The 19106-nt window shown below is 36.2% G+C and overlaps 2 protein-coding genes across 5 annotated transcripts; one reads left to right on the top strand and one right to left on the bottom strand.

Moving 5' to 3' along the window:
* Nucleotides 1–11245: 11245 nt before the first annotated feature.
* Nucleotides 11246–13865, top strand: LOC141668837 (pentatricopeptide repeat-containing protein At1g18485-like). The gene has a single exon (XM_074475866.1). The coding sequence runs from the start codon at nt 11323–11325 to the stop codon at nt 13681–13683; it is 2361 nt and encodes a 786-aa protein (XP_074331967.1). The 5' UTR covers nt 11246–11322; the 3' UTR covers nt 13684–13865.
* Nucleotides 13866–13867: 2 nt separating this feature from the next.
* On the bottom strand, nt 13868–18471 carry LOC141668848 (uncharacterized). Of its 4 annotated transcripts, none has more exons than XM_074475874.1 (3): nt 17824–18471; nt 15166–15329; nt 13868–15052 (listed from the first exon to the last, which is right to left on the bottom strand). In XM_074475874.1, exons 1-3 carry the CDS (start codon nt 18413–18415, stop codon nt 14012–14014), a joined length of 1797 nt encoding a protein of 598 aa, XP_074331975.1. In that variant the 5' UTR covers nt 18416–18471; the 3' UTR covers nt 13868–14011. The 4 variants fall into 4 exon arrangements, with proteins under 4 accessions (XP_074331975.1, XP_074331990.1, XP_074331997.1 ...); XM_074475889.1 differs by having other exon boundaries at nt 17835–18026; XM_074475896.1 differs by lacking the exon at nt 17824–18471 and adding an exon at nt 15849–15909.
* Nucleotides 18472–19106: the final 635 nt, after the last annotated feature.

Raw genomic sequence — 19106 nt, 5'->3', positions numbered from 1 at the left:
AATCACTATTAGACATGACATCACAAATATATCTAACAATCTCCCCCAACTTGTAAATTAGCATAATATACAAGTTCAATAGATATTTGATGATGTCAAAAACATTAAGTACAAATGCATATGAGAATTTGACTAAGTAACTACAACTCACAGTCCTTGTAGCTTTTACCATCCTTAAAGTCTGATATCAGCTTTAGCATGTATATCCTTCAAAATTTATCAGTTGTAGTTCTTGGCTTGGCTTCAGTGTGTGATCTCTCTAATGTCAGGAGTTGTTCTGAGATAGTTCTTCAACAGACTTCTCTCAGCATATTCAAGTTCATTCTGCATCCTCCTTTTTGCATCTTTAAGTTCAACTGTATCTCCCCTGTTTGAAAGATAGCAGCCCTGAGATCATTTATTTTTGCTTTCCTTATATCCTGATCCAGTCTGATGACATAGGCTTTATCAGACTCTAGATTGAATTCAAGTCCCTTAATACCAAGAAATGTAGTGATGATTTTGGCAGTATTAGGCTTCATCTCAACTATATCACCATTGTGAGCTCTGTACTTAAGATAGTATGGTCTGTCAGACTTTATAGAGTAAAGTTTCTTTTGCCTTTGAATATCAGATTTTAAGTAACTGGAAGCACCATCTGTTGATCTGTTTTTCAATTGAAGTAGAAATAGCACATGTTGCAATTCTTCAAAGTACTTCAAATGAATAAAATCCTTTCTTATCTGGAATACCCTCCCATCTGTCATGAAGTATAGCATAATATCTTCTTTTAGCACAGAGTGGTAGACCATTTGTATAGACTTCAGTTGATTCAATCTTTCAGGAGTTGCTCCTACTCCTGGTTCACTCAAAGAAGTTGGATCAGAGGTAGTATTATTTACTCTCTTTTCTTTAGAACTACCCAATCCTGATTTGTCTCTAGCTTCCTTCCCTCGAATAACTCTTGCTTCAAAACCACTTGATGTAGTCTTCAAAAGTTGAGTAGATTGTTGAGCTTTAGTAAACCCAGGTAGTAGAATTTTTGAAGGTTTAACATGAGCAATGTCAGAGGTTTCCTTTTCTTTATCTTCTGATATCAAGCCAACTTGAGCTCTGTCAGAGGTTGCTTGCTTCATTGTAATATCAGAATTTACAAAGTCCTGATCTTGAACAACATGAGCTCTGTTAGAGGTTGTTTGAATATTCTTCTTCTTCAAAATCAGACTAGTATCTTCATCAGATTTTGCTTTCAGATCCATGATTGGTATATATATCCTTACAGGTTCATCAATTTTAGCTTTTCCCTTGAACCTTGGATCTACCTATACCTGTGATTTGGCTTTGGATTCAAATTTGGTTGCCTCGGAGTCTGTCTTCTCTTTAATCACAATGCCCTTAGGCTTTGGAGGTTTCTTTGTAGTAATAGAAGCTTTAGACTTGGATTTGACATTTTCTGCTTTAAGTCTGGCTTCTTCTTCTTTGAGACTTTCAAAGTCCATTCCTGGATTGTCTTTGAGAAATAGTCTTTTTGAAATTTCTTCATCCAGCTTCTGTAACTTGGGGTCTTGATAGTAGACTGATGTTTCCTTCCCCTTAAGCTTCAGTGTCTGCATAAACTTCTGTGATTCTTGACTTTCACCCTGTATCAGAACACTAGGCTTAGTCAGAACTTTTTTATAAGAACTTTTTCTTCTATCAGCATCAGAACTTGATCTCTGTGTAGAAGTTCCTGCTTTCCTGGATGAAAAGCCTTTGCCTTGTCCATGACCTCTACCCCTTTCAGAGTTTCCCTGGTCATCATTTCCATCATCCTTTTTCTTCAGTGCTAAATTAGATTTGCATTTGGACTTAATCACTTTCTCCCCCTTTTTGACATCATCAGGTAATAGCAGAGAGAGAAGTAATTCCACTGAAGATTGGATTTCACTTAGTTGAACTTGTTGAGAAGCTTGATTCTTTAGTACTTCATCAATCTGAGCTTGTTATTTCTCCTGAGCTTTCTCAATAGCCTCAACTCTGTTAAAGGTAGGCTTGAAAAACCTGCTCTTATCCAGTTTAACATTCATGTCTTGCTGAATCAGGGTTTCTTGAATTTTGTTCACCTTGGCTTGAGTTATTGAGTGTTGACCTTGAAATTGCCTTGTACTCAATGCAGTAACTCTGAGTTGTGCTTTGAAATCATCATTCACCAGCATCTCATCAGCTTTAGCCAGGTGCTCAGCAAGAATATTTGCAGTAGGAACAAAATCAACTTTGTTCCACTCCTTGATCCATTCTTGTCCTCTTGGAGTTTCACTCCAAGGTACTGGTGCATCCTCTCTAACAAAGTTCTTGATTAGATCAGCTTTGCCTAGAACTTGTTGAGGTGCATGTCCTGAAGGACCAGCTGCATCAGCATTTAAATTTGTAGCAGCTTCACCAGTAGTATCAACATTTGCAGCATCAGAACTTACAGAGCCTGCAGAATCAGCTTCCTCTGATAAAATGATAGTGTAGGAGGCTATAGAGGTTTCAAAATCATCCTCTAAGTTCTGATCAACATCCAAATTGCGATGCCCACCTAATATCTGATCTTCATCATCTAGATTCAGAAGAGGTGTTGTTAGAATATCTTCATTGAAATCAACATCTAAAATTGGTGTTGTTGGTGGAGTATGTTGAGGAATGGTTGGAGCTTCCAAGTATAGAACCTCATGCACAACCAAGTTGTGAATATCTATTTCAGCACTTGTACCTGGGTCTACAGCATGTACTTGTTCCATGATAGGAGACACAAGAGGTGTAGGCACTCTGTCTTGAGCAGTTTCTTCAACTTGAACTGGAGACAGTGGAGGTGTAGATGCAGTGGCTTCAGCAATTTCTGGTTGTGTAGATGGAAGGGATTCAATCACAATTGGCTCATTTGGGATCAGAGATTCCTGATCCCCTTCCTTAGTTGTTGCTTCCACGTCCTCTGAATCTGACTCAGCTGTGTCCCTTTTAGCTCTTTATTTCTTCCATCTCTTCAAGGGTGGAGAGATTGTGGGAACTTTATCATCAGAATGTATCTTTCTAAGCCTTTTGAGGGGCCTAGAACTCCCAGTTTCCTTTGTTTTCTGAGGAGACTCTTCCTCAGGTGCTTTTGCAACAGGTTCTGATATTTGAACATGTGCCTCATCTTCTGATTCATCTCTCAAAATCATCCTCCTTCTTTTCTGCTGTGTCTGAGGTACAGTTTTTGTCCTCTTTGCTCTAGAAGAAGGCTTCACTGTAGGTGATGATGGTTGATTGGTATGTGCTGATGTTTATGTTTGTGGAGTGACTGGAGTAGGTGTTGATGGTTGTTGTATATTGGTAGGTTGGACATCAGGATATAGCAATGAATATGTAGCAGCATCAGCATTTACAAGAGCTTGCTTTACTGATAAAGGAATGCCAAGGGGTCTCAAAACTCCCTTCTTGTTGTCAGCAATGAAAAGATCAGTAAAAGCCCTTTTTGCTAACCTAAAAGGTTCTATGAGTTCACCTGCTAGTTTTGGTTCATCTTCTGTACAGTAATTATAAATTAAATGACAAAACCTAGCAAAGTAAACTACATTCCTGTCCTCTTTCATTCTATCTCCTATAAAACATAACACAGTCTTTGCATAATCAAAATGAGACTGGTTTAGGAGTGCATACCCAATTTGTTGTGTCAGAATAGGAATGGCATCAAAATTTGAGCACTTGTTGGCAAACGTCTTCGTGATGCAATCGAAGAAGAAGCTCCATTCCTTTCGAATATATGGGCGTTTGAGTTGACCCAACTTAGCCAAACTTTGTTCATACCCAAGATTAGCCATCATTTGTTGTAGCAAGGGCTCCTTCATAGCAGAACTAAATTGACAGGATTCAGGTAGGTGTAGAGCTTTTCGAACTGCTCCTGGAGTAACAACATACTCAACCTCATTTGCTGTAAATATGATGCTTGGAGTCCCATGCTTACCACCATCATCATAATGTCCAGTATGCCAGAATGTCAGAACTTGAGTTCCAGATATACTGGATGGTTTGCTCCATTAAAGATTATGTCCTTGGGTGCCATTGAAAACGAGTGAGAATTTAGAATGCCTGAAAGGTGTTTGATAAAATGTCCGTATAGTAAACCGTCAGAAAATATGAGAGTATAAGAAAAAGAGAGAGAGTGAATATAATAGAAACGTAAATAAAAGGTTTGAAAATATTTTATCTCTTTTACTTAGACACCCCACGTGACAACAGTTATTGAGAAGTGGAACAGACTATATATCTGTCAGCCATGCAGCAGTTAAGACAATAGTTAATGGGCACGGGAAATAAGTAATGATTACTATGCACATGCAGCTTTTAAAAAAACTTTTCCCACTAAATAAATGATTATTACTGTCTTTATCTCACATAAACCAATATTCTGATAAAATATAGCCGTTCAAGTATTGACTAAAAATAAATCAAGTAAATAAATACTGCCACGTAAGCATCAGAACTTGATTATTATTAGAATTTAAAAGTCATCAGAATATGGCTCCTTCACTCAAAAAGTGAATGCTTATTTCTTTAATTCTTCACACAAATACTGATATAGTTTCAACAAAACTTAATTATCAGAACTTCCATCAGAACTTGTCCTCAGAATTTATGCAACTGACACTTAAAATGTTCATCTAAAACAACATTGATCACCACAGTAATTTTCATCATTCATATGGAGTGTAAGTGTGTGCATTAAGCTAAATACCAGACAAAGAGTAAAGTCTGATTCACTTCAGTACATCTTAGAAATAAGGCATAACTAAGAACTTTGCTCAAAATCTGTTATTAGTCTGAAGTCCACTATAGAATGAGTTCATGCATGAGTCCACCTCAACTATTTTGTGCTCATTTTATGCATCTTTTGAAATTCCTTTTTACAGTGGCTTCTCAATGTAAGTGAGTCGCAACTGCTTATCAGAATTTATGCTATTATCAGAGTATTTCTCCAGTAATCAGAGAATGTGAAAAGTCACCAAGAAAATTTTATTTTACTTTTCTAATGCATATTACTTAATACCAGCAATGCACTTGGGTCTTCCCTTCCACATATATTTTTTTCTAGATCTCAAAGGAGTACCTGATATTTATTTCTTTTCTTTTCTTTTTTTCTTTTGATAAGTGAGGCTTATCAGCACTTAGTATATCCATAAGATTTACAAACATCAGAATTAACAGATAAGAAGCATTATTCTAGTTTTTGACTTAGTAATAAGATACACAAAGTAAACCTAACCAAGCTCAATATCAGAATTTGCTTGTGTTAAAAGATTTCCACATAAACAATTACTTCAAACATGGGATCTTTAGTATATTAGAGACTACTAGGTCAGCATCTAGCATAGGTATCCTCATTGGATTGAATGGTCACAGAAACATTCATATTACTATCAGAGTTTAGAAGTTCACATCAGACAACAATCAGCACTTAGGTAAAATTTCAATTTAAGCACAGATTACATAAAGAGAGTAATATATGTAAATACTGATCATAAATTCTGATGTATAAGAACATAAACTAAACAGATTTAGAGAAAGAACCTGAAACCATTCCAAGTTCATTTACCAATCTTGTAAAAGTAGCTTCACATAATGGTTTTGTGAAGATATCTGCTAGTTGTTGATCTGTTGGAACAAAATGCAATTCCACTGTACCTTCCATCACATGCTCCCTTATGAAGTGGTACCTAATGATGATGTGCTTTGTCATTGAGTGTTGAACTGGATTACCTGTCATAGCAATAGCACTTTGATTATCACAGTAAATAGGAATTTTAGAAAATTCTAACCCATAATCCAGTAACTGATTCTTCATCCAAAGAATCTGTGCACAACAGCTTCCTGCAGCAATGTACTCTACCTCTGCAGTTGATGTGGAAATTGACTTTTGTTTCTTGCTAAACCAAGAAACTAATCTGCCTCCAAGAAATTGGCAGCTTCCACTTGTGTTTTTTCTGTCAATTTTGCACCCTGCAAAATCTGCATCTGAGTAACCTATTAGCTTAAAGTCTGATTCCCTAGGATACCACAATCCCAGATCAGTTGTACCCTTAAGGTACTTGAAAATTCTTTTAACAGCTGTTAAGTGAGGTTCTCTTGGATCTGCTTGAAATCTTGCACAAAGACAAGTAGCATACATGATATCAAGTCTACTTGCAGTTAGATAGAGTAATGAGCCAATCATACCTCTGTAATCAGTAATATCTACTGATATACCAGTATCCTTATCCAATTTTATTGTAGTGGCCATAGGAGTGGATGCACTTGAACAGTCATGCATTCCAAATTTCTTCAACAAATTTCTGGTGTACTTAGATTGACAAATAAAAGTTCCTTCTTCATTCTGCCTGACTTGAAGGCCCAGAAAATAGCTAAGTTCTCCCATCATAATCGTTTGATATCTTGACTGCATTAGCTTGGCAAATCTTTTACAAAGTCTGTCATTGGTAGAACCAAAAATGATATCATCAACATATATCTGTACCAAAAGTAAGTCCTTTCCATGGTTGAGATAGAATAAAGTTTTGTCAATTGTCCCTCTGTTAAATCCACTTTCCAGAAGAAACTAAGCTAAAGTCTCATACCATGCTCTTGGAGCTTGCTTAAGGCCATAAAGTGCTTTATCAAGTCTGTAGACATGATGAGGAAATTGTGAATCTACAAAACCTAGAGGTTGTTCAACATATATTTCTTCTTCCAATTCTCCATTAAGAAAGGCACTTTTTACATCCATTTGAAAGACTGTAAACTTTTTGTGAGCAGCATAAGCCAAAAAATATCCTTATGGCTTCCAATCTAGCAACTGGTGCAAATGTTTTATCATAATCAATTCCCTCATGTTGAGAATATCCTTTTGCAACCAGCCTTACTTTATTTCTTGTAATTATGCCATCACTATCAGTTTTGTTTCTGAACACCCACTTTGTACCAATAATAGATATGTTCTTTGGTCTTGGCACTAGGGTCCAGACTTTATTTCTTTCAAATTCATTTAACTCTTCCTGCATTGCCTGCACCCAATCAGTATCTTGAAGAGCTTCTTCCACTTTCTTTGGTTCAGCCTGAGAAAGAAAATAATGATAGAGACATTCATTTGATGTTGTTGTTCTAGTTCTAATACCTGCTTCAGGAACTCCAATAATCAAGTCAGGTGTATGTGCTTTAGTCCACTTCCTTGCAGATGGAAGGTTATCTCTAGAAATGGATGCTCCCCCATGATCTATGCTGTCTCCATCAACATTTTCTGATGCTCCCCCTGAAATTATGCTCTCTGAGTTGGATTCTTCAGAATTTAAGTTTCCATAATTATCATAATTTGGCCCACCAGAACTTGATGAATCAGAATTTAAGTTTCCAGAACTATCAGAACTTGGCCTATCAGAACTTGATGAATCAGAACTTGAAGAGCCTGTTCTAGGTTATGATGCTTCTTGAGATGTGGTTGGATCTTCAATATGCTCCCCCTGCACAGGTGCATTTTCCTTTGGCGTAGTCACCACAGTTTCAATAACATCAGAGTTTAACCCATCAGAGTTTGTAGTATCAGGATTTAGACTATCAGAATTTACAGAATCAGAATTTAAAGCTTCATTCTCAAATCTCAGCTAATCATGATCATTGAAATCTTCAAGTCCACTAATCTTCTTATCATCAAAAGAGACATTGATAGATTCCATGACAACCCTTGTTTTTAAATTGTAGACTCTGAAGGCTTTTGTGGAAAGTGGATATCCAATAAAAATTCCTTCATCATCTTTTAGATCAAATTTGGATAGCTGTTCAGGATGAGTCTTAAGAACAAAACACTTGCATCCAAATACATGAAAGTACTTCAGATTTGGCTTCTTTTTCTTCACCATCTCATATGGTGTCTTTCCATGCTTGTTGATAAGTGTTGCATTCTGAGTAAAACAAGCAGTCTGCACAGCTTCAGTCAAAAAGTAGGTTGGTAACTTTGCTTCATCAAGCATAGTTCGTGCAGCTTCAATAAGAGTTCTATTCTTTCTTTCAACAACTCCATTTTGCTGTGGAGTTCCAGGAGTAGAAAATTCATGCTTTATTCCTTGGTCTTTGCAGAACTCTTCCATAATCATATTCTTGAACTCAGTGCCAATATCACTTCTAATGATTTTCACAGAGTCTTTGACCAACTTATCCAGTTGTTTGACATGATCAATCAAGATAGATGCAATTTCACTTTTTGTGTGCAATGCAAGAAATACACCCATGTGTATCTAGTAAACTCATCTACTATGACCATAGCATATTTCTTCTTTGTAATAGACATGACATTCACTGGACCAAATAGATCAACATTTAGTAGGTGAAGGCTCAAGAATTGAAGATTCAGTCTTGCTCTTGAATGAAGATTTTCTTTGTTTTGCCTTTTGACATGAATCGCAAAGGCCATCAGGAGCAAATACTGATTTTGTCAGTCTTCTCACAAGATCTTTCTTGACTAGTTCATTTATATTGTTGAAATTTAAATGAGAGAGTTTCTTGTGCCAATCCCAGCTTTCTTCAATTGATGCTCTACTTAACAGACAGATTGCAGAACCATCAGAACTTGTTGAAAGCTTGGCTTCATAAATGTTACCATGCCTGTATCCCTTTTGAACAACTTTTCCTGTAGAATTGCTTACAACTTCACAGTGTTCTTCAAAGAAATCCACATGATAACCTCTATCACAGATTTGATTAACACTTAGCAGATTGTGTTTAAGTCCTGAGACTAGAGCTACTTTTTCAATGATGACATTCCCAAGATTGATATTGCCATATCCCAGAGTTTTTCCCATGTTGCCATCTCCATAAGAAACTCCTGGGCTAGCTTTCTCCACAAAGTCTGATAGCAGGGCTTGATTTCCAGTCATATGTCTTGAACATCCACTGTCCAGAACTAGGATATTTTTCATGTTGCCCTGCAATCACAAAGACCACTAATGATTAGTTTTAAGGACCCATACTTGCTTGGATCCTTTGGCCTTTTTAAATTTGTTAACATTTGCAACGGATTTAACATCAGAGTTTATGTCAACATTTTTTTTATCAGAATTTACAGTATCAGACTTTGCATCAGAACTTACTGAAGACAGGAAGTTATCAGAACTTAAGCCATCAGGACTTACATTAGAACTTAAGTGTGGATACACTTCAGGGATGAAAAGCGGTTGATTTACAGGAGAGGATCTGGATTAAATAAAAGAAGATATGCTTGGAGAGTTATACAGCTAAAGGACTACAATAGATAATCTCTGATTGATGTATTTTAGGAAACAGAACATATTATATCAATAAGGAGATATCTTGTAACTGTGTAGTATATAAACACATATTAGGGTTTACACTATATGTGTTATCATTCACGAGAATATTATTAATTGTAATCCTAGCAGCTCTTAGTGATATCATACATCATTGAGAGAGTAGATTAAACATACTGTAATAGAGTTTGATATATTGAATAAACTTATTTTCTATTACATATTTGTGTTTATAATCGAATTGATTGTAGATACTATATTCAACCCCCTTCTATAGTATCATTGAGGCCTAACAAGATCAGAGAGGAAGAAATAATAATTCGTCGAAATTTATGAAAGTGATAAGGAAATTATAAAATTTGGTGGTAGGTGATGATGGCGGACGGAGGTAGATCGAGTGTAACATCCCACATCGATAAGAATAAGAGTGTTTATGACCTTAATAGATACAAGTAAACATCCAATGTGTACCAAATAGCTAGCTTTTTCAGACTGACCTGTGGTGGGTTGTTGGGTCCGGTACGCATTCGGTTGTGGACTTGGATATTATAAAGGGTTCCGTATGTGTGTTTGTGGGCTCGACGAGGACGTCGAGTTTATAAGAGGGGGTGTTTGTAACATCCCACGTCAATAAAGATAAGAGTGTTTGGGATATTTATAGATACAAGTCAACAACTAATGTGTACCAAATCGCTAGCTTTTTCGGACTGGCCTGTGGTGGGTTGTTGGGTCCGGTACGCATGCGTACCGAACCGAATGCGTACCGGACCCAACAACCCATCACGGGTCAGTCCGAAAAAGCTAGTGATTTGGTACACATTGGTTGTTTATTAGTATCTATAAAGGTCACAAACTCTCTTATTTTTATCGATGTGGGATGTTACAAAATTCCCCTTTTATAGGATCGACGTCCTCGTCGATCTCACAAACACACATACGGAACCCGGGCAGAGCTCTGATACCATTTATAACATCCAAACCCACGACTGAATGCATACCAGGACCCAACAAATCCACCACAGGTCAGTCTGAAAAAGCTAGTGATTTGGTACACATTAGTTGTTTACTTGTATCTATAAAGGTCTCAAACACTCTATTCTTATCGATCGATGTGGGATGTTACATTGAGGATGGTGTTAGAGATTGATTTTAAATGATGGGGATGATTTGACATAGTGGTTGATTATAATTAAAGATCGGAGATGAATGTGTTGATTATGATGTTGTGTATTTATGTGTAATTTGGACTGATGTAATGGACTGGGCCTGTTTTTATACATGTGAAGTAGCTGGTTACTAAGTTTTATTGTAAGGTTTTTTTTTATTTGAACAGCCCCCAAACTTTATATATATATATATATATATATATATATACTATTATAAGCAAAACATGGTTTCGTTTGGTCGGTTGGTTAACACCTTTTTAAAACAAATATAATTTAATTAAAAAAAATCATGTATCTAATATAACTACAAATTCTATGAATTATTATCCATCTTAATTTTTAATTACACTCAACTTTTTTCTTACTTTTTTTATAGGTAACCAAACACTTTCAAAATTAATTTGAGTAATTCAAATTATAAGATAACAAAATAAGAAAAAATTAAAAAAATCAATATTAAGAAAAACAATACCAAATCATTCAAATACACCACAGCTATTGAAGACTCCCACTTTTATATAGGTTCTACACCGGCATAACGAAACGATCTATACGGGCAGTAATAGGAGGACTTGTTAAGATTTTAACTATCTAAATTTTGTATTGTTCAATAATATAATATATGCAAAATAATATGTAAATATTTTAACTTTATTAATCTCAAATAATATATACTTATTATTTTTTTTAATTTAATTTTATATAAAATAATAAAATTACAAATATTATAATTAGTCCATACTGCGTACGATACCTGATATATGTATACATGCATCTTCTCGAATTTTAAAATAGTGCGGTAAACTTGGGTTTGAAAATATAATGCAGTGATATTACTAGAGCAGTGCACTAATCTTTAAAGTTTAAACCTCTCCTGTACTTCTTCTATGTTGTATCATGCTCCTCGCTCTCTGCGCTTAGCTGCCATAACCAAACCACATTTTAAACGAGCCCTCCATTTTCAATCTCGAAATGACCATTTTTATCACCCATCAAACATTCTCCCAATCTGCGCTTCCACACAATCACTTGCCCAAACTAAACAAGCCCACGCTCTAGCTCTTTTCCATGGCTCACTCCCCCACAGTGTTTCTGTCTCCGCTTCTCTCATTCTCCAGTACGCGCATTTCAATACCCCGCAAGCTTTTAAAGTTTTGTTCGATCAGGCTGTTGCGCATTGTAAAAATGCGTTTCTGTGGAACACTTTGATTCGGGCTTATAATATTGTTGGGGGTAATGGGGTTGCAGGGTTTGATTGTAGTGTGTTGGAGGTTTATAACTTGATGGTAAGGAGTGGTGTTTGTCCCGATGATTATACCTTTCCGTTTGTGATTAAAATGTGTTGTGATTATGGGGAGAGATGGAAGGGGAGAGAGGTTCATGGGGTGGTTTTTAAGTTGGGGTTTGATTGGGATGTTTATGTGGGGAATACCCTTTTGTTGTTTTATGGGAATTGTGGGGAGTTGGGGGATGTCGAGAGAGTGTTTGATGAAATGCCTGAGAGAGATGTTGTTTCGTGGAATACGGTTATTGGGGTTTTTTCGGGGAGTGGGGTGTGTCAGAAGGCAGTTGAGGTTTTTCTGGAGATGAGGTTGAGGGAGAAGGGGAATTCGGTTACGTTTGTGACTGTGTTGCCGGTTTGTGGTTTTCTCAGGGAGTTTGGGTTGACGAGGGGGGTACATTGTGAGGTTGTGAAGGTTGGTTTGGATTGTCGTTTGATGATTGGAAATGCTTTGGTTGATGCGTATGGGAAGTGTGGTGATATGAATGGGGCTATGGGAGTGTTTAGTGAAATGGTTGAAAGGAATGCTGTTTCTTGGAATGCTGTTATTACTAGTTTTACGTATGGTGGATGTGATAGAGATGCGTTGGATTTCTTTCGGTCGATGGTTGATAACGGTGTGAAACTGGATGGTGTGACCATATCTAGTATGCTACCTGTGTTGGTTGAGTTGAAATGTTTTGCTGCAGGGAAAGAAGTACATTGTTTTAGTGTGAAATTGAGTTTAGATTCGGATATATTTGTTGCCAATTCGCTAATAGATATGTATGCGAAATCTGGGCATCCAGTTAAGGCATATCAAGTGTTTAGCAAGATTAAATATCGAAATGTTGTCTCGTGGAATGCCATGGTTGCAAACTATGCTCAAAATGGGCTTGAGATAGATGCAATAGAATATGTGAGAGAAATGCAGGCCAATGGACAAAGCCCCAGCTCTGTTACCTTTACGAACGTTCTTCCTGCCTGTGCACGAGTGGGGTTTCTTCATGCAGGAAAAGAGATTCATGCTAGGGCAGTGAGAACAGGGTCTTCTACTGATCTATTTGTTTCAAATTCTTTAATAGATATGTACGCCAAATGTGGATGCCTTATTGTAGCACAAAATGTTTTTGACAGCTCTATTAGAGATGAAGTATCATACAATACTTTAATCGTAGGCTATTCTCAGTTAAGTGATTGCTCGAAAGCAATAAATTTATTCACAGAAATGGGGTCAATAGGGATGAAGCACGATAGTGTTTCCTATATGGGAGTTCTCTCAGCTTGTGCCAACATTTCTGCTGCTAAGCAAGGAAAGGAAATCCATGGTTTATCGGTAAGAAAGCTGTTTCATATGCATTTGTTTGTTGCGAACTCGCTTCTCGACTTTTACACTAAATGTGGAAGAATTGATCTTGCTCAAAAGGTTTTCGATCATATTCCTAATAAGGATGTAGCCTCATGGAATACAATGATTCTAGGGTATGGGATGCTAGGTGAATTTGATACCGCAATCAATTTTTTCGAGACCATGAAAGAAGATGGCATAAAATGTGATTCAGTTTCCTATATCGCAGTTTTATCTGCCTGTAGTCATGGAGGATTTGTGGAGAAAGGAAAGCAGTACTTCAACGAGATCCATGGTCTGGATATTGGACCATACCAAACACACTATGCTTGTATGGTCGACATTCTTGGTCGAGCTGGCCTTATGGAACAGGCAGTAAAGTTTATAAAAAGCATGCCACTTGAACCAGATGCCAATGTATGGGGTTCTCTGCTTGGGGCATGCCGGCTTCATGAAAATATTGAGTTGGGATCCTGGGTTGCAGAGAATTTACTTAAGCTAAATCCGGAGCAACCTGGATATTACATACTTCATTCAAACATGTATGCGGAAGCAGGAAGATGGGATGAGGCAGATAGTGTAAGAAAGTTAATGAGATCAAGGGGAGTAAAGAAAAACCCAGGCTGCAGTTGGGTTTAAACCTGTATACATACCAATGTAGGACTTCCACTTGGCTCCACCATATTGCAATGTAGCCAAGTATATATGACTTACAGTGTATATAAACTATCAAATATCAGTTGCAGAAACTGAGAGGGATATCACTTCTTTTTCATCTTTATAATTTTTTATTTTATATTAGCATGTATAGTTTCTTGAAAGATGGAATACTGGTCCCTTAAAACAAAGTCTTATACAGTGCAATGATATACCAGCGGAAAAAATATGATACAATCGTGTTAGGTACATGTTTGCTAACAAATCATACAAAGTCCAGTAACTATGTCATCTACTTGGTCGCTAAACGCTATGACTGGTGACAAACTACTGCATTGCACGATAGATTGTCATCAACTAGCCACATACTTGAATTTTGAAGTTCTTTCTGAAGTAAATCCGGACCCTTTTCCGGAAACCAAAAGACATTCTTTTCAACAGCATTGTCTTTGGTGTCTACACCAAAACCAAACTTAGTAATCTTGTTCTCCAGTACATCATCCAGAACATACATGAACCCCAAGGCCCTCCTGGCTGAGTAATCTCTATTTGACATTTTTCCAAGTTTTGCAATAACTTGATCAACCCAAAATTTCTGTGCTGAAGATGAACTTCTGACAAAGAAAATAATTTTGTCTTTGCTAATAAAAAAGTCGCAAGACCGAGTGTAAGAATCGACAAACGACTCGCTGCTATATGGAACAGTGTATCCTACCACCAACCAGGAATTATACCCAAGCTCCAAGGATTTCTTAATTACGTAAGACTTTACATAAATATCCTTCACTAGCTCCAATCCAGATTCTCGAAAATCTATCGATTTGCGAGCTTTAATGCTATTATAGAATTTGTTTGTATCTATAACGGGATGCCCTCTTCTTGCAAGATCGTGCAAGAAACTAGAGTCCGGACCCACAAAGACATAGTTCAAGATATTTAGTCGTTCAAAATGGCAGAGCAAGTTTCTAATAAGTTCCTCCGATATTTCATATAGGCTCACAAGAATAATTGTTTTTGATTTGTGCACAGAGTTAAGAACAGAGCCAAGTTCGTCAACATGTTCAATAACTCTACCAGGAAGAACTTCTCGGAAACAAAAATCATACCACTTCAAATCACTCAGAGGCTGCATCTCCAAGAGATTGAAGTCAAGAGAACTTTCATCAAGTAAATATGAATCTGGCCCAGCCGATTTCCCATAATTGACACCAGCATCCCTGTGAGATACACTGAGTGCTCTGTCACCCAAAAAGTTTGTATATATATTAAAATAACCACGAGCATGGATAAATTTAATAAACCAGGGTGTCCATATTTTATCTCCCAACTTTCTATACCATCCTGTCGTCACCTACAACATTACTATGTAATTTAGAAAGCTAAATCAATATTATAAATGGAATAAATGTAGGGAAGCATATAAATGATATATCCTCTAAACTGAGAATATAGAAACTTTCTTACCATACCCTCAAGATATGGTTTAATTCCCTTAGTCTTGTGGATATCATACCACAAGCGGAACTCTTTCCAGGGCCTCGGAAATAGTAGTTGTCCCCAGGTACCCACCAGCTGGTACAAGAAAAGGCGTGTTCCCCCATCCAATTGAATTTTATTTCCATGTTTACCTGTCATTGATGATCAAATTACTACATTTAGTATGCAAGGATTAAAAGTACAACATAACAAAAATAGGAATTATTTAGCTCTACAAGAACAAGAAAAAAAATGGAACACTGGTCAGCAAATCATTCACGTGATACAAAACAATTTAACATATACTCATGTTATAACAAGTGAAACCAACAAAATATTATTAACCATAACACAAAACTCGGCCAAGATATACATACTTCTGTCTGTGGATCCTGAGCTATAAATACAAAGAGCATATTTTGTACATTACCAGACATTTACTACACTAGTTTATTTGACCACACTCATTAAACACAGGACATTATACTATGTCTGTTGATCCTGCTCTATAAATAAAGAGAGTATATTTTGTGCATTTACAGGTCATTTACTTGTTTATTTGACCACACTCAATTAAACACAGGACATGATGATCAACAATACAAGTCTATATATATAAGAAAATTATCGTGCTTATCATCTGAGTTTGTCAAGAAGGTAGATGCTAGTACCTAATGTCATCTATGCAAGATCTTTGTATCCAAATGTTGTCTTCTCGACATGGCTTGAAATTGACAACCTTGTACAAGGATAAAGCACAAGATCAACTAATTACGGCATTCACTACTTATGCCATACATTCACAGAGACTTCTTCTTGATTTCGAGGGTAAAAATGCCTTCAGGATGCAAGAGGTTTTGCACCCTTTATAAAACTTCCAAGGAAATTAACTACATGCCATAATTTAGGTACATTTTATAACATATGTGGCTTGAGAAAGTTTGTGCATATGATTTATTAAAGGGAAAATTAGAACCCCAAGGTCGTATATCGGAGCTACCACATTATATCATTGACCATATATTTAGTCTATACCTAAAAGAAGATGCATCTAGAACTAGTCTCCTGCACTAGTCATGGTCAACATATTGGTCTAGTTACCCTGTTCTAGATCTAATGAAAACACTTTAAAGAAGATCTGGCTTCCTGAAACCTGTTTATCAATTATAATACTAATATTCAGACATAAAAGAGAGGAAATCCTTTTGAATTTTGTACAGAAAACGATAAAGAGCTTTTAAGCAGATGATGTATCTCACAAAGTGAAGTTCTAAATGAATGTGTACAAGGGCTGTGAGTATGATTTTTCTGTTGAATGGTGACTAGAGATCAAATGAAAAACTATGTCAAAGAGCTTCAGCTCAAAGTATGTACATCGGTTTGGCCTTTAAGGTCACACATTACAGGCAAGAAACAAATTGATCAGGTTAATATTTTATGTTCCTAGGTTTTGGGAGCATATATTATAGAAATAATAATATTATGTGCATTTTTTGGTTTAGTCTTCTGGAATACGATTGCTCTCATCCAGTCCCCATAAATTGTCATTTGTACAAAAATAGTCCTGCTAAGAAAAAACTACTTATGCTTGTTGCAATTATATCCTAGCTATAATAAGCAACATCATATAGCAAAGGAGTCATGCATCAATAATATACCAACCCAAATTCTATAGGCTTATCTTGAGCAAATTTTCACGAAGCTGTGGAGGCCTATGGTGATAACTGCTCTCTTAACTGATAGTGCTTATGGAATTCCTTATCCCCGCATTCCTTCCTGATTCACTCCTATTGATAATAGTGTGATCCTAGATTTACATAGGCACATAGGCTGTAATTTATAATTAAGGTCATGTTAAAATAAAGTAATTTCCTAATTCTCTGAATTTTTCTCATTGACACCCGAATTGATAATTTCTTGTGTAATTTTCATTAGTATTAAATAATTTGAATGGGAAGGTAGTGACTGAGTTTATATCATTTGTTATCGTATATTTAGATCTAAGAAAAAGGGTTTCAAGAAAAAAAAAAGCGTTCTGTATTAATTCTTAGAAATAATATTCTATACCATTTACAATTATTGAGGATCGGTTGCATAAAGACAAACTCTGCATTAATAATACATAATTTCCATTGTACAATATATATACACAAAATTCACTTAGAAAAACACTAGGTACTCCGTTACTGCATTTAGATCTGAGAGGAAAGAATTTATCATTCTAAAACTTCCACATTTTCGACAGTCACAATATTCTATTAAAACTTCTCCAGGTCTAAAAATAACATGTGTAGAAGTACACTCGCTATTAAATAAGATAGTAACAATCACCTTCATCGCTATTTATCCACATTAGAAATCTCAAAATTTTCAACGTTTTATTGCAAAAAACCCAAAAAGAGGCCATTAGTAAAACCAACCACAGCACATCATATTTAACATAATTCTCGCATTATCAACCTTGTAATTCAAAGTATATCATTAACAATTCACTTAAACTTATTCAGAAACTTTCAAATTTGCTAATGCCTAAAAAATAATAAAACCACATAACATACATTTCAATTAGTACATAACATAGATCACAAAAACGGCACAAATACACACAACACAAACAATGAACACCAAAGACCATCAAAATGGTACCTGGAACGAACCTTGGTCGCTGCAACGAAGCTCCGTAAATCCACGGACTATAATTAGACCCATTATAATAATACTCAAGAATCAAACCTTTCAAAAACCTATAATACAAAGGCGAAAGCTCGAGATCATCTTCGACAACAAACGCAAACTCATTATCATCACTAGGCCACCAAGATTCAAGCCATTGAGCTTGTAATCCCACATTTTGAGTCCTATAATGCACAATCTTGTCCCCAAATTTCCACACAAACCCATCAACAAAATCCAAAATTTGATGTGACCCATTTAGTTTTTGATCCAAATCTGACGACCCATTTGCGAAATGGTCAATGTAGATGTGAAGATTAACTTTGTTGGAGTCGTAGTGAGCGGAGGAGAGAGATGAGAGGCAGCGAGAGAGAGAGTGGAGGCGATTGTACGTGAGGAGTTTGATGGTGAGAGTGAAGGTTTGGGGGGGAGTTTGGAGATGGGGGGTAAAGGATTTGAGAGGGAGAGATTGGGGAGAGGAAGGGTAGAGAGAGAAGATGATGAGAGAGAAGAGAGAGATGGCGAGGATGAAGAGTGGGAGGATGCTTTTTTTGAGTTGTGCCATTGGTTTTTGTTTTGCGACAGGGTCACTGTTCCGATGTAGAGTGTGTTAAAGACATTATTGTTAGACAACAAAAGTTACCATTTTATTTAGGGACAGTTTTTGCAAATATAAGTTCATTTTTTAAAAAAATTGTAAAAACACGTTTTTCAAATTTATTCCGTAAAAGTACAATTTTTCAATAACTTGATGCAGCCATCTGTAATCTGGACGGGTTTCTACAACTAAATACAATAAAAAAATTGAATTAAATAATTACATATCCGATCCTTTTGATTGCACTATATAAAAAAAATAGAATCACAACAAGGTTTCTACGGTTACCTTTTCCTTTTCTTCAAAAATTTCTTTATGACGGTTACTAATTCTTTCCCACACAAATTCCTTACATTTTTACCAAATTGTCACAATATAGTAATCTCAAATCTGCCATTTATCATATAATTTTAAAAAAAAAAATTCATCCACTCGCTTCCTATTAGTTCCAAAATCTCTTCTAGACATAATAATACGCACCAGCACCATCTTGAAAGTATAAAAACAACGAGATATTTGCATCATTTGTGAAAGAAGAGAAAAAAATAACTTGTTTTTCATTCTAATATCAGACTGTCAAATTTGTTTGTAGACGTTAATGGATAGTCAAATTATGTGTCTACAGGTGGGAGTTGGAGGCCTAACAAACCCTAGTTCA

The sequence above is a fragment of the Apium graveolens genome, chromosome 1 (assembly GCF_009905375.1).
Source record: "Apium graveolens cultivar Ventura chromosome 1, ASM990537v1, whole genome shotgun sequence".
NCBI lineage: Eukaryota > Viridiplantae > Streptophyta > Magnoliopsida > Apiales > Apiaceae > Apium > Apium graveolens.
Note: the sequence above shows the minus strand (reverse complement) of the source record. Positions and strands in the feature narration are given on the sequence as shown.

Excerpts from the sequence above, each read along its gene's own strand:
- LOC141668837 (XM_074475866.1), top strand. The coding sequence starts at position 11,323 with ATGTTGTATCATGCTCCTCGCTCTCTGCGCTTAGCTGCCATAACCAAA.
- LOC141668848 (XM_074475874.1), bottom strand. The coding sequence starts at position 18,415 with ATGGCACAACTCAAAAAAAGCATCCTCCCACTCTTCATCCTCGCCATC. Across the intron at positions 15,330-17,823 it reads GCGACCAAGGTTCGTTCCAG|GTAAACATGGAAATAAAATT; the intron begins GTACCATTTTGA and ends CATCAATGACAG. Across the intron at positions 15,053-15,165 it reads AACCATATCTTGAGGGTATG|GTGACGACAGGATGGTATAG; the intron begins GTAAGAAAGTTT and ends GTAATGTTGTAG.